Source organism: Polyodon spathula, chromosome 9, assembly GCF_017654505.1.
Source record: "Polyodon spathula isolate WHYD16114869_AA chromosome 9, ASM1765450v1, whole genome shotgun sequence".
Classification (NCBI taxonomy): Eukaryota; Metazoa; Chordata; class Actinopteri; order Acipenseriformes; family Polyodontidae; genus Polyodon; species Polyodon spathula.
Genome location: NC_054542.1, coordinates 41103457 through 41117697, shown reverse-complemented (window position 1 = coordinate 41117697; position 14241 = coordinate 41103457). Strand labels below are relative to the sequence as shown.

The 14241-nt window shown below is 39.4% G+C and overlaps 1 protein-coding gene across 1 annotated transcript; it reads right to left on the bottom strand.

Moving 5' to 3' along the window:
• Positions 1–3249: 3249 nt before the first annotated feature.
• On the bottom strand, positions 3250–13194 carry LOC121320855 (serine protease 23-like). The gene is made up of 2 exons (XM_041259570.1): positions 12789–13194; positions 3250–4470 (listed from the first exon to the last, which is right to left on the bottom strand). The coding sequence occupies exon 2, from the start codon at positions 4455–4457 to the stop codon at positions 3333–3335; it is 1125 nt and encodes a 374-aa protein (XP_041115504.1). The 5' UTR covers positions 4458–4470; positions 12789–13194; the 3' UTR covers positions 3250–3332.
• Positions 13195–14241: the final 1047 nt, after the last annotated feature.

Below are 14241 nucleotides of genomic sequence, written 5' to 3'. Positions count from 1 at the left end.
TCTCCAAACTGGATGACCGAGCAAGGAGACTGATCAGAGAGGCTACCAAGAGGGCAATGGCAACTTTGCAAGAGCTACAAGCTTTTATGGCCAAGACTGGGCAAAGTGTGCATGTGACAACAATATCCCAAGCACTCCACAAATCAGGCCTGTATTTTACTCAAGAAAACCCACCCTGAATCCCGTTTGAAGTATGCAGAAAAACACTCAGGAGATTCTGTAGCCATGTGGCAAAAAGTTTTGTGGTCTGATGAAACTAAAATGCAACTTTTTGGCCTAAATGCAAAGTTATGTTTGGCGCAAACCTACTGTGAAGCATGGTGGTGGCAGCATTATGTTATGGGGATGTTTCTCATCGGCAGGGACTGGGGCACTTGTCAGGATAGAAGGGAAAATAAATGGAGCAAAGTAAAGTCCTTGAGGAAAACCTGCTGACCTCTGCAAGAAAGCTGAAACTGGGACAGAAGTTCGCTTTTCAGCATGACAACGACCCAAAGCACACAGCCAAAGCTACTCTGGAGTGGCAAAGGAACAAAAAGGTAAATGTCCTTTAGTGGCCCAGTCAGAGCCCCAACCTAAATCCAATCCAAAATTTGTGGCATTACTTGAAGATTGCTGTCCATCAACGCACCTCGAGGAACCTAATGAGCTTGAACAGTTTTGTAAAGAAGAATGGTAAAATATTGCCAAATCTAGGTGTGCAAAGTTGGTAGAGACCTATTGCAACCACGTGCTTCCACCAAGTATTAACTCGGGATTGGAGACTTATCCAATTATGATCTTTCAGTTTTGTATTTTTAATATATAATCTTTTTCTCAATAATTTTTTTTTTCCCTTAACAGTGTGGAATATGGTGTGTAGATAAGTGGAAAAAAATCCTCATTTAAATGCATGAAACTGAGGCACTGACACAACAAAATGTGAAAAAAGTACAAGGGGGTGTAAACTTTCTATAGGCACTGTGTGTGTGTGTGTGTGTGTGTGTGTGTGTGTGTATATATATATATATATATATATATATATATATATATATATATATATATTGTAAGGTACCAGGGAGGGGGTTAAAATCCTTCCCTGCTAAAAACCTTGTGAGAATGCACATTTGGGTGTTATGGGGTTTAATTGTAATTGTTTTAATGATTTAGTTAATCCTCGGCACCTGATCGTAATTATAAATTAGAGACAGGTGCAGGGTATTTGGGGAGGTAGCCAGACTGATCGGGGCGGCTGAGTGAAGAGCCCGACTGCGTGTGTGTCCAGTCGTATTGAAGAGAGTGCTGAGAGAAGCCCGTTTTGGTGTTTGTCAGGTAAACGGCTTAGCCGTCCTGTGGTTTAGTGAGGAACCAGTCTATGTTTAGTCAGAGCTCCAAGAGGGAGCTAGGCGTTTGTTTTGTTTTCATTTCTGTGTTTATTAAAAAGTGCGCGTCAGCGCCGTAAAAAATCAATTTTTGTGTCCTGGGTCTATCTTAAAGGGGCAACGAACTCCGTGAGTGCGAGGATCGTTTACATTATATATAAAGAAGTTTAGTGATCCAGCAAAACTCAAGTGATCTTGTTGACTGTCTGTTACAATCCAAATTTCCCTGTCTCTCTCACTGTCTTTCTCTATCAAAGTATTATGTAGAAACAGCACAGGAAAGGTCCCTCTGCACTTCCGAAAGGTGGTTAGTAAACTAGTCCTCAAACTTGCTGACTACAGGTAGTGTGTGTTACTTCTTTGCACCAATCCTTGTGGAGTGGAATGCAGTATGAAGAAATGTAATGTTTTGCGGCATGGAATTCCACCAGTCAGAAGCCATGAGGGTAGCACATGAGAGAATGGAATCATCCAAAAGGAACTGGTGGTTGTTTTTGTGTGAATGTAGCGACAGGCAAAGCAAGACAGACATTCCAACAAGACAAAGCCACAAATCAGTCTGAATTTCTGGATACGCAATTTCTCAGACTGCTGGAGGTGCAGCCACAGTTGGTTCTCCTAACCCCTTTCATTGAGCTTTTATCGTGTCTACACTAGGCAGTGAAATAATTCTATAAACTGCACTTTTATTCAAAACTAAATTAAAACAAGCTTCTATTCAAATCTTTGTTTAAACATTTTGCAACTACTTATGTACAAATCATAGTTGATTCAATTTTTTTTTTTTTTTTTTGTTTCATATATAGCATGTTAATGTTTTTTACGAAGCCGACAAACAGTATCCTCAAATCTCCATTACATCGTGGCTCATTTTAAAAAAACAACTTTTGTATTACTGGATTACCTACTGCATCTCATCAGACCAAACAGAACTAAAAATAAGATGATTAAAAAACTGCTACTTTTAACTATTAGCAATATTTTGTCATTTGTACATTAGGAGACACTAAAAATGACACACGTTCTTGTTGCTAGAAAAAGGATCACTCTAATGAGAACTGTCTGAAACTTAATTAAAGTCATGATACATGACTGGAGGGTACAGAAATACTGTCATTTAAAATAAGCGACAGGAATTCATGTAAACGTGTGTCTGTGTACTGTATATAAGGCCTTATCCTTTTCAGATTAATTTATGCATAACATTCTTAAAAAGCCACTATATAGCACCCTAAACTTGAAAAACAAGGTGATCAAGCAAATGGCCAAAGGGAAACAAAACTGTCCTTTCCAGATCTCGGATGTCCATGTCCTGTTATTGTGCCACTCAAACACCATGGGAACTGTCTAAACATTCTGTTGAATGGCTGCTTGGAAGTGTGATAAGTTGCTTTAACTTGGCATTTTAGAAACAGAAAAGGACACCTACAAGCCAACCACAGCCCCTTTGCTTTGTTTGCTGTCTGCCTATAATATATAACTGTAATACAATCTGAAGCAGAGTTCTGGAATGGAGGGGTTCAGGTATTTTTTAGGGAAGTATACCTTCCTTTTCTTTTAGTTTTTTATTTTTAAAAGTGCTATTTTGTTTTAGTGTTTACGTCTGTACAGCTATGGCCAAATGTTTTTCATCACCCTATAGAATTAACTAGAAGTTGAATGAAACCTGCTGAAAAATATAACGTTAACATATTGAATTACATACCACTTTGTAGTTTCCGTATATACTTCATGAAAACTGACAATTGAAAAATGTAACATGAAATGCTGTACTACTATTACGGTTTTTGGTAGTTTTTTTGCGATACCATTTTGTAGTTTCTTTGATTACATGATGTTAAATAAAATATCTAAATTATGTTTGTTTATATATATGTAATTTTAATTATGTCTCAATCCTAAAATTCTAGGTAATGCAAAACATTTGGCCATAGCTGTATTTATGTATTTGTTTCAATTATGTACGTAATTTTATCCATCCCGGCAGTCCGCGTAATTGCCCTTTATCCAGTAACAGATCTGTGCGTATTTCAGGGGGGTGATGCGAACTGCCACGTTGAAATCCTGCGGCATGCCGTCACGCTCCACCCACTGGTGCCCTGAGAAGATGCCAATAATTCTGCGCTCCCAGCGTCGGTGCTCCCTCTTCCACATGCGCACATAGACACCGGAGCCGCTTGCCCCGGGCTGGGCATCGCATTGTTGATACAGGAGGTTGTAGGTTTCTTCCCGTACCTCACAAAAACGGTAGACCAGATTCCCCCGGCGGTCATTATCGTAGCCTGAGAAATGGATCCTCCCTGCGGGCAGCTGTTTAGCCATTGGACTCACTCCGATCTTCATGTAGCGTCGCTTGTGGGGCTTTTTGAGCTCAAGCAAGGCATAGTCGTAATCCATGCCGATGTCGTTGGCATTTCCCTTGATCCACCCCTTGGGGACGTGGGTGCGCTTCACCCGAATCCACTGGAACTTCATCTTCTCAGGGAGGTGGGACCTTGTCTGGTTGCTGCTTTCCTCTTTCTGCTTTGGCTTCAGGAAGCCCACCTTCAGCTTCTTGGCCCCCTTGACATAGCTCTTCCCATCGTGAATGCAGTGGGCAGCTGTCAGGACATGCCTGTCTGCCACCAGAGTCCCTGTGCAACCTGTCGAGACCTTAACAGAGGTGGAGAACGGGTAGTTTAACAAGAAGTCCTTTCCAAAAATGCTAAATCTGCTGTCATAGCCGTATATTTGCCTCTTAGCCCTTGACCTCCCTTTGGTTCCCTGGGTCCTAGCCAGCTCTGCCATGTTCAGGCCGTAGATGCCAACGTTGGTCTGGGTCAAGCTCCCGTTGAAGTACAGAGTCTCATAAGAGAGGAGCTCCTTCAGCTCCTCGTAGCTGGGCATTGATGCTCTCTTGTGACATTCAGGGCCGCATGGAGATGTTACTTCAAGCTTGGCCTCGGCAGTGAACTCTGGGGCATCTAAATCTTCGGTCAGCTGAGGCAATACCAGTGGCACTTTAGACACTGGCCACATGGGTTTCCAGATGGGATGATAGAGCAAAGCGCCTCTCACGGCACACAGGAGGATGAGAAGAGTCGGCAAAGAGTCCATGCTGGGAGATAACCTGTTGAAAGAGTACATTTTAGTTACAGGGCCTGGCGGAAGATTGAATAGAAAAAGATGTATAATGCAACTAACATGTTATCGTGCCAGTGTGCTAGCTGGTATAAAGCCCTGCTTTCGGACAGTTTTACTGTGTGATGAACCTACGAGGGAGTTAACCCACATCCCAGGGGTCACACCACACGTTTGTGGTTCAGTTAGGATTTTCAATCCTTTTGGATTCATTTGTATAGATAATTTTTCTTTACAAATTGGTATTTAGGTGTGCAGGTAGACAAAAAAGTGGCTGATAGTAGAGCTTCATAGCAGACCGGAAAAATATTTAAGTTAACATTGGCATATAAGTTGTAATGTGCCTTTTAAATTTGTTGAAAAAAAAAAAACAAACAAACAATATAATATAATATATAATGGCAACTTGGTTTCTCTTAGCCCAGAACAGGTTGTGAAAAAAAAAAACTTAACTCCCAATACTGTGTAATACCAAGGCAAGAGAATGTTTAATAGGTCAAGATGTAAAAAAAAAAACACAAACAAACATTTCTCACTTATGTGAGAAGCTCCTGGAAGCTTAACACAATACAGAATATTTCCCAAAATCACTTACTATTCCAGCAGGTGGCATCAGTAAGCTTATTTATTCTTTGTAGAATTCTGGCTGATGCCTTTAATGAAACACTCCCTAATTTATATATTTCTATCTTCAGAGAAAACAAAGATTCAATCAGTTTGTTTAAAATAGGCGTTAGCTGCAAAACCCAATTTTGGCAAGATGGCTTGCGAGTGATTTCAGACCAGGTAGGAGGCACACACAAGCATGCACGCACGCACGCACGCACGCACACAGCACTGAGATGTGAACGAAGGGCTGATGCGCAGTTTATTATAAATAATAGATTTAAGCAAAACACTGAACAAACAACACGGCATGATGGCCAAAATAGGCAAACAACAGTCATGGAACAGAACAAGTATCGTGCTGGTGTAAAACCAGCACAGGTAGCAATTGCTTTCTAGATGTATTCTTTTTGTCTCTTGTTCTGCCTCTGAACACACTAACCCCATTCAGCCAAAGCTGCTTGTTTTTATGTTGTGGCAGAGGGATTAACTGGCTATCAGTTACCTAGTTTATCCCTCTGTCACATTCGGCACAGGGTTTCTCATACGTGTGGGCAACAGCTAGTTTGTCTCACTCGCTGTTGACCACGCATTCTCATGATTTTATCTGGATGGGGCATTTTAACCCCACCCAGGCTGTAAAACAAGTTTGGAAAAATATGCTAAACAATACAGCTGCGCTGTATAAATAAAACATTTAAAAATGGTCAGAAAGTATCATTTACTCACAAAATATGACCTAAAAATTCCCCCCATGCTGCCAACTATATAGAGCTTAATGGAAAGCTTAAATGGGCTGAATAGATGCAGCCCATTTAAATACTTGAAGAGCAGACAGGAAATTATCTTAATTGTGCGTTATTTTTATAAGGAGCTGGTTAAAGGGACCTAGTTTACTGTACAGTGTATTACAAGCAACACACGCCCAGGCACTTAACAAAAAGATATCTTCCAATACTTATCTGAACACCTGCATTGCTTGCTTAACAAAAAAAGTCTGATATTGAGTTCACATGCATATCTACCCAAACCTCAAACCTTAGCAGACAGGAACTTGCATGCTACAACCACACAACCACACCTTGTCTTGTGTAAAGCAGCCCAGATACAACAACATGGATCTGCCAAGTGTCCAGCTGTGTTCTATGCTGCTCGTTAGCCACAAATTTGTCTTTCGAGGGAAGCGGTCCACATGGTGAGACACTGCCTAGAGCTATTGTATCAAGCAGTCTTGGTCTGAACTCATTTTCAAAGCTTGAGCTTGTCTGCAGTCCATTTCATGACGCACAGCAATGTTCACAGAGTTTGAACTCATGTTATTACATTTTTAAAGACTGTTTTGATTATTCACAAAACTGTTTCAACTAGACTGTTAATTTAATTGTTGTTAAACAGGGCCCATAGCCACTGTTCTTATATCAGAGAAAGCTGCTATTTCACACTGCCAGTGCTTTCACATGCTTCCCCTGTGCTGTAGCTGTGTGGCTGAATGCACTAGCTATTCTGCTGGCAGTGTGGTTGACTGCACCAGCTATTCTGCTGGCAGTGTGGCTGACTGCACTGGCGATTATACTGCTGAGACCAGGGAGCTGGGGTCTCCAACTCTTGCACAAGGGCCAAATGCTAGGTGAGATTTAGGAGACTTCATCTAGTCGGATAGAAGAAATGTTTAGAAGTTTTCTATACATTTTTCCATTGAGATGATCTCTTGTTTTCCATTTCCTTCTTTTTGTCATAAATATGAAACGTCAGCCAGTGGAAACGTGGCAGCCTTTCTATGATTGTGAATTGTTCTCAAGTTTATATAGAAGTGTTCATAAATGGGCATTCCATCACACATGAAAACCTGCATGTCTCTGTGAACAAAGCCTTTAATTAAAACAAATACTCCAGGAATTCCTTGCAGTCTAAAGGTTAACCTTGTTATAATGAGTACCTTGTTACACTACAAGGGGAAGCTCGGATCCCAAGGTCAGCCTCAGAATGAGGCTAAAGCGTACAAAACTTGCAAACAAAGAGGTCCAAACATGTGGCAATATGATCATTCTCCATCCAACCTGTTCACGGTGATCTATACATTACAGAACACGTCTCACTGAAAACAAGTCAGAATCTGATCCTTCTTGTGTCCTTAAGCTATTGTAATTGACCCTACAAACCTAGTATTCATCATGCTGTCATGCAACCTTTTACAGGCTAAATTAAGCAGGGCAGGCATCTTTAAGTAAAACTACTGCACTCATCCATAAAAACCCAGTCGTTAGTTTGCCTTCACTGATTAGCCGGACTCAAACTATAAACTTTCCTTTCTACTGAATATTGCTAAGGAATCTTGTTGATGTACTAGAGAGGAACCTGCTTTGTTCCATTGTAAAAGACGGCACCTGGGCCATTGATAGTGTAACTGTAGCCCAGAGGGGAAGGTTTTCTCTGCAAACCCAGATGCAGCCAGGTATTCACTGGATGTATTCCATGAAAGCAATGACTGACTAACCTTGCTTAGACCTGGTGTGGCTCACTCTGCAAGCACATGTAAGTCACATGACCTCCTTTGTGTTGCACACTAGAAACCTACTCCTGCTGTGCCTGGGATGTAGCCTGTGAAGTTGAGGGCAGGCGAGAATGATTAATTAAGTAAAGTGGAAGGAACAGTTAGATAAGATACCTTGTGGGAGAGTTTCTCAGGTCCTCGTGTCCTTAAAGACTGACATTATGATGTTCTTAAGCTTCACACGCCCTAAAGGTTATCATGTATTACTGCAATAGTTCAAGCCATAGTGGGTGTGTTACAGGTCATTGCTGATTCGAAATCTTTATAACTGCTTGAGCAAACAGACATTGCTATTTTGTAAACCGGTTAACACAATGCTGCCATTTCAAACTCATAAGCAAGTTTGGAAATGCATGGTATAAAGCTGCACAATTACAAATATACCATGGTGTATCTTTATATGACTCTCTTGTTACATCAAACTCATATTTTTATGTCAATAAAGGCTTCCTTCAATAAAGTTGGTTTTATAAATGTGTTTTGGCATGTGCATTTTATTAAATCAATCTTTCCAACTGCAGTAAACATTCTGCAAGGTGGCTTGGGTTTTCTATTGCCCCATGCTGTGCTGTACAGTAATTATTAACAGTAATGTTAAGTATCTGTCTGACCATGCATTGCAATACCAAAGAGGCACTGTCCCCTTTGGTGACATCTACTTAGAAAGGCACTTTGCACAGGTCATTGCAGTCAATTACTATTCTCTTGTTGAACTGTTTTCATATGATCAGACACGTTCAAAGGCCCTGCATTTTTTATGGCTCATTTCAACAGCACACTATTGCAACACACCATACAGGGGTTTTGGTAACTAAAGTTGGTGCTGCACACACTGCGATACTGACGACAAATCTGCACACTCTGAGATACTAACTGAAGACAAATCTGCACACTCTGACATACTAACTGAAGACAAATCTGCACACACTAAGATACTGATGACAAGCACTAGGATGAAAGATTAGAAATGTTTTGTTTTTTTTAAACGAAAATTTCCCTTTATCATGCTTGTACTTGTATATTTTGTAAAATATTCCTTTTGTAAAAATTATAAGCACGAGACCTTTTATATATATAGTATATATATATATAATATATATATATATATATTAACATTTATCTGAATGTGCTCTTTCAGTTCTCTTCAACAGAAAGGTGTTTCAGTTCAAGGGGATGTGAATAAATCAATTTGAAAAATGAAACCTGAAATAAAGCAGGTAAAAAGGTCAGGAAGGACAACTGTATGCAACAAATTCTGAAAGCCTGGAACCTTCTCTACAATATAACAGCCTCCTCAGTACTATACCCTCTCTGTAACACAGCCCATCCCACTTTCACAAACTAGTCTGTGTCCCCGTCAGATTTAAAAAGGCTCATCCAGGAGTCTGAAAACACAGCGTCCATTAGGCCATTAGGAGTTTTTACATCTTTATCTGCCCCACCGTTTTCAAGACATTGAATTAACTGAACCTGATTCATAACTAGCTTAGCTACTCCAGTTAACCCTTTATATACCATTGATTCAAACACAATGCATGACATCTTGAGCCCTCTTAACACAGTGCTGTAGTGTCTATCATGAGCAGTATTGTGGCAGAGTGTCCAACCCCTTTATGTTTATTAAGTGTTTTATGTTGGTGTTTATGTATAAAATACACAGGCTATAAATATGGGTTGCGAGCACAAGTGTTTAAAATGTATATTTTGTATTTAGGCACAAGGATTGCACAGCACTTCACGTGCAAGTAAAATAATATGTGAGCAAGGGGAATTGTACTTTTATTAATTCACGTGCAGTTGTACCGAGACTCCAGTTGAATGACTGATTAGCAATCGAGTCTCGGTATAGCTGCATAAAAGCTGCATGTTTTCTCTCACTCGGGGTTGTGTGTTCATGAGTGAAGAACGGGAGAGAGAAGGAGTTTTTTTGGGGGTTTTGAGAACAATTGTTACAGCGTGCTGGAAGTGCCAGCACGGTACTTGTTTGTCTGTTCGTTTACTGTCTTGTTTAGTGTTGTCCGTTTTGTTTAGCTTTTTATTTTGGCCTCAAGTGCCATGTCCTGTTTTGTGTGTTTTGTTTAAACCTTTTTGTTTGTTATTATTTACAATAAGACTCACCTCCATTCATCAGTGGTTGGAGTCTATTTCTGGTCTGACGTCACCTCTACAAAGCCATTCTGTTCACAAGTATATACAGATAATCCATTGTAACTGCTGAGTTTTAATTTTTATTTGAAATTGTTCATATTTCCCCCTAACCAATCTTGCAAGGGCGCCAGGTCAACGCAACTCTCCCTGTAGGATCCCTCTAATAAATCTATTATTTTAACAATGAATCTGAGGCAACACAGAACACATCTGAAGAAACATTAATTAGAAGTAATTCATTTAAAAAGCAAAGACCAAGAAATACTCTGTGAAAATAATTCATTTGCACAGGCAAGTTTCATATCTGTGTCTGTGATGCCACCATATTACCATGGACCAATGCAATGGTGGAGTGCAACAGTGGACCTCTCTCTTTCATTGTGCATGTCCACTTCAGGTCTATGCCCTATATAGGCTGGGATCTGGTCAGGTTTATCACATAGGGTCCTAACTGGATTGACCAGGAACTGGGCAGGCAAAGTGAGGTGTGCATTCGGATCAATGAACTGCTATGATATTAAGAGAGGTTTGCTTCCAGATTGGTTAAGTGCTATGCTATTTAGAGAGGTTTGCTTCCAGATCAATTAACTGCTATGATATTTAGAGAGGTGTGCCTCCAGATCAATGAACAGCTATGATATTTAGAGAGGTTTGCTTCCAGATCAGTTAATTATGATATTTAGACTCAAGTTCCTTTGGCCTATGGTTTGTACTTGAATGATGTCACTGGGCACACACTCTGTTTGAGGCTTTGAAAGATTAATGAACTCTGATGTAATAGGAGACTGTTAACATCTTGTAGACTTCATTCCTGGCATATCCAGGCTGTTAAAACTACAAGAGCTGGCCCAACTTGCTATGGGTGACCACTGATGTGCATCCTACTCTAATAGAAATAGTCAATAAATAAAGTGACACCCTGTTGAGTAGTGGCAACAGCATCACTTTTCTGTCTAAGGGCTGTTTCCAAATGCCTTAGTGAACAATAAATATAGCAAAGTGATTAAAGGTTGCCAAAAGCTCTTGTTTTAGTCTTAATCTCAATTATTCATAAACTAATAAACACCTCCACACTGCCCCTACACATGTTTCCCAAATCAGACAGTGTAAATGTGTTTCCCTGGGTGAAGTGTAAAGGGCAGCTCTTAACATGAGCCTTAGTTTTCAACCTATAATTTGGGGAGTTGTTACCAGTTGGATAGGTTTACAAAACAAAACCAACCCAATTGAACTTCTGTGTATGTAACTGTTAGAATAATGTGCTACTGGGCACTATTAATACTGTACATTACTTCACACACTTTGGGACCTATTCACTTTAAAGTTTTTTAAATCTTTTTTTCAACAGAGTTAAACCTAACACATCTAACAATCGAGGTATCTTACTTTTCCAAGTTAGTTTCGACCACAATGAATATCTGACCTACTTTGACTGCTAGCTGATAGATGGAGCTCAGTTGGCAGGTGCATTTGATTCCAAGACTTCACAAATTTCCGTCCTCAACTCCCCTAAAGGAAATGGTCACCTCTCCGCTAATAAAACCCCTTGCAGATTCACCATGTGGATCACTCCATCCTGGCGGCTCATATGTTGCTACATCCGGGAGACATTTCACAGAGTTCAGGGGTGTGGAGCTGGGTGCAGCTGGGCTAAAGCCTCTGCATCAAAGATTTACTGTACGTGTTGGTATTGTAATTATAGACCAGTATTAAACAAGCAAGCTAGCATCCCAGTTAAGACTCAGAATCAGCCCTCATGCATTGCTAATGTAATATACAATTACAGCATTCTGTGTCTGCTCACATATAGTATTTATATGCATGACATTTGAGTCACTGGGAATTAAACTTGATGTGGGTAACTGAATACCATGGAGTTGACCACCAAGCTAATGAACACCAATAAATGTTAAGGCAATTTTAGAAGGGGGAACTTGAGAACTCTAATGAAAAAAAAAAAAAATCAACAGAAACTAAAAACCGTTAAACATTGACAAATTATTTCAATTAAAAAGATTCAACAGTAAAACTCACCGTTTAAAATTCAATAGACTAGTAATATGGGGCTTGTAAATAATTACATTGCAAATACTGTCAGTTCATATAATTCCATTTGCATATAATAATAATATAGCTTTATTTTTGTATAGCGCCTTTCATAGTGGACCAACATCACAAAGCACTTTACAGAGGTAGGCTGTGAACAGTGCATTATATGCAGTCACTTACAAGAGGACATTGTGAAACAAATATTGTAAACAGGAATTGACCATTAGAGTATGAGGGTTTTCTTATTGACCATCACAGTATGAGGGTTTTCTTATTGACCATCACAGTATGAGGGTTTTCTTATTGACCATCACAGTATGAGGGTTTTCTTATTGACCATCACACTATGAGGGTTTTCTTATTGACCATCACACTATGAGGGTTTTCTTAGTTGCAGAGCAATCATTGAATTGCGATGACACATTTCCTATTTTACAGTATACCGATATGAACAAATTTAACGATTTACTGTGCGCTCACAGTATCCTCACAGTATAATCGGTCGGGGGAAGAAAATCCGCTAATCCACCGTTGCTTATTCTCTAATGCTAATGTACACTTGAAATACGGGTTTGTTTCTCATACCGCTAAGAATAATCAAAAACGTTAATTTTAAACTTGAACAGCACGTATTCATACGGAGTTTAATTTTACGATAACCTGTTTGTTGAATAAGAAAATAATATTGCATTTAATAATGCATTCTACAAGTAGTGCGTTATGATTAGTTTGCAATTTGTGTGTATCAACTATTATATAAAACATTAAAACTTTACTTTATCAAAACCACTGCGCATTATGAAATCTCGATTAGTGAAGCATCATGAAAAGTAGCTCTCTGTCTATGAACAATTATGTACAGCACATTCCTCTCACCGATCCGCCGTCTGTATACAGTTTGTATACAGTCTAGTCAATTTGTTTGTGGTGCTAGAAACACTCACTGTGCTTACCTGTTCACAGTCACAAAACGTTGCAACGGGGCAGCGGCTCTCCTTCACTCCGAGAGGTAAACTGGCAGGTGGAAAGGGCGAAAAGCCCCTACTTTTGCATTAGTGAAAAACCAACTGCGAAGCGCACTTGCTGAGCGACTGAGCCGCGAGAACAAATCCTGAGGTTTTTAAACCTTAAGGAAATCCTGTCTTCCCACCTTTTCCAAGATTCATTTCCTTATATTCTTCACTTTTTAATCACAAGAACAGGAGCTGTAAGACAGGAGAACAGCGAGAGAGAGAGAGAGAGATAGAGAGAGAGAGAGAGAGAGAGAGAGAGAGAGAGAGAGAGAGAGGGGGAGAGAGGGAGAGAGAGGGAGATTTCAAACCATGCAAGATGCCTCCAGTGAGAAATCACTGAATGATGACGGGTCCCCTCCGAGCAGAAACTTTTTCAAAGTTTAGCCACCTCTGCTTCTGTCCACGTGATCAGAACCCACCCGTAGTCCGCTGTGCGCTTCACAGCACACTAGTTTTGCATTTTACTGTTTTTTTACACAGCCCTAGTAATACAAAAGCTTATTGGACTTGAGAAGCATAAACCTGTACATTGATGATTTCCTAAAAAAAAAAATCGAATACAAATAACTGCAGAAAAAGTATTGGAAAACATGGTAAAACTGCTAAATTACTGTGCAGATGTTAAACTTGTATAACATATTTCCGCACAGAGTTAAATTATATTTTATCATACAGATACCAAATACTAAACCATTTATAGTGTAAAGGAATGTGCAAAACATTTGTATACCCAGACTGCCCCTGAGACTTTAAAAATAGTGTGGAGCTACAGTGAGGGGAGGACTAGAGATACTGTAAATAAATAATGACAAATAAAATAACAATAGTTATTGCCTTAAGAAGATACCTGACAAAGAAGGTAAGGGTTTGTCCTATTCCAATAAGAAAATAGTATCAATATGTTATTAACGAATTATGTAGGGCAGCTGGCTCTTTGAGCTAATATATATATATATATATATATATATATATATATATATATATATATATATATATATATATATATATTTTTTTTTTTTTACTTAAACTGCACAATTCTAAGACCAGCTACGAGTTAAGAGACTCTTCACTTTTATAAATGGTTCAGCCTTGCCATTCCAGCATGGGGCACATTCTCAGTTTACACACAGCTAGTGACCTAAATATGACAGTGTACCTGTGCACCATACAAAAGATAACATGTGAGATATATTTGTTGCTTTATACAGTATTTCAAGGGATTATTCCAGGTTTTCTTACACTAATCTGGAGCTAATTTGAGCCAGCACTAATTTGATTCTACATGTTCCTTCCTACCATTTGCTATGTTTTTACCTTGGTATAGCAGTAGTTGTTAAGCTATTACATGTAATTTCTTCTTCTGTTTTTCCTCCATAAGATGGAGAAGCTATTG

Coding starts and splice junctions, on each gene's coding strand:
- LOC121320855 (XM_041259570.1), bottom strand. CDS start 4,457: ATGGACTCTTTGCCGACTCTTCTCATCCTCCTGTGTGCCGTGAGAGGC.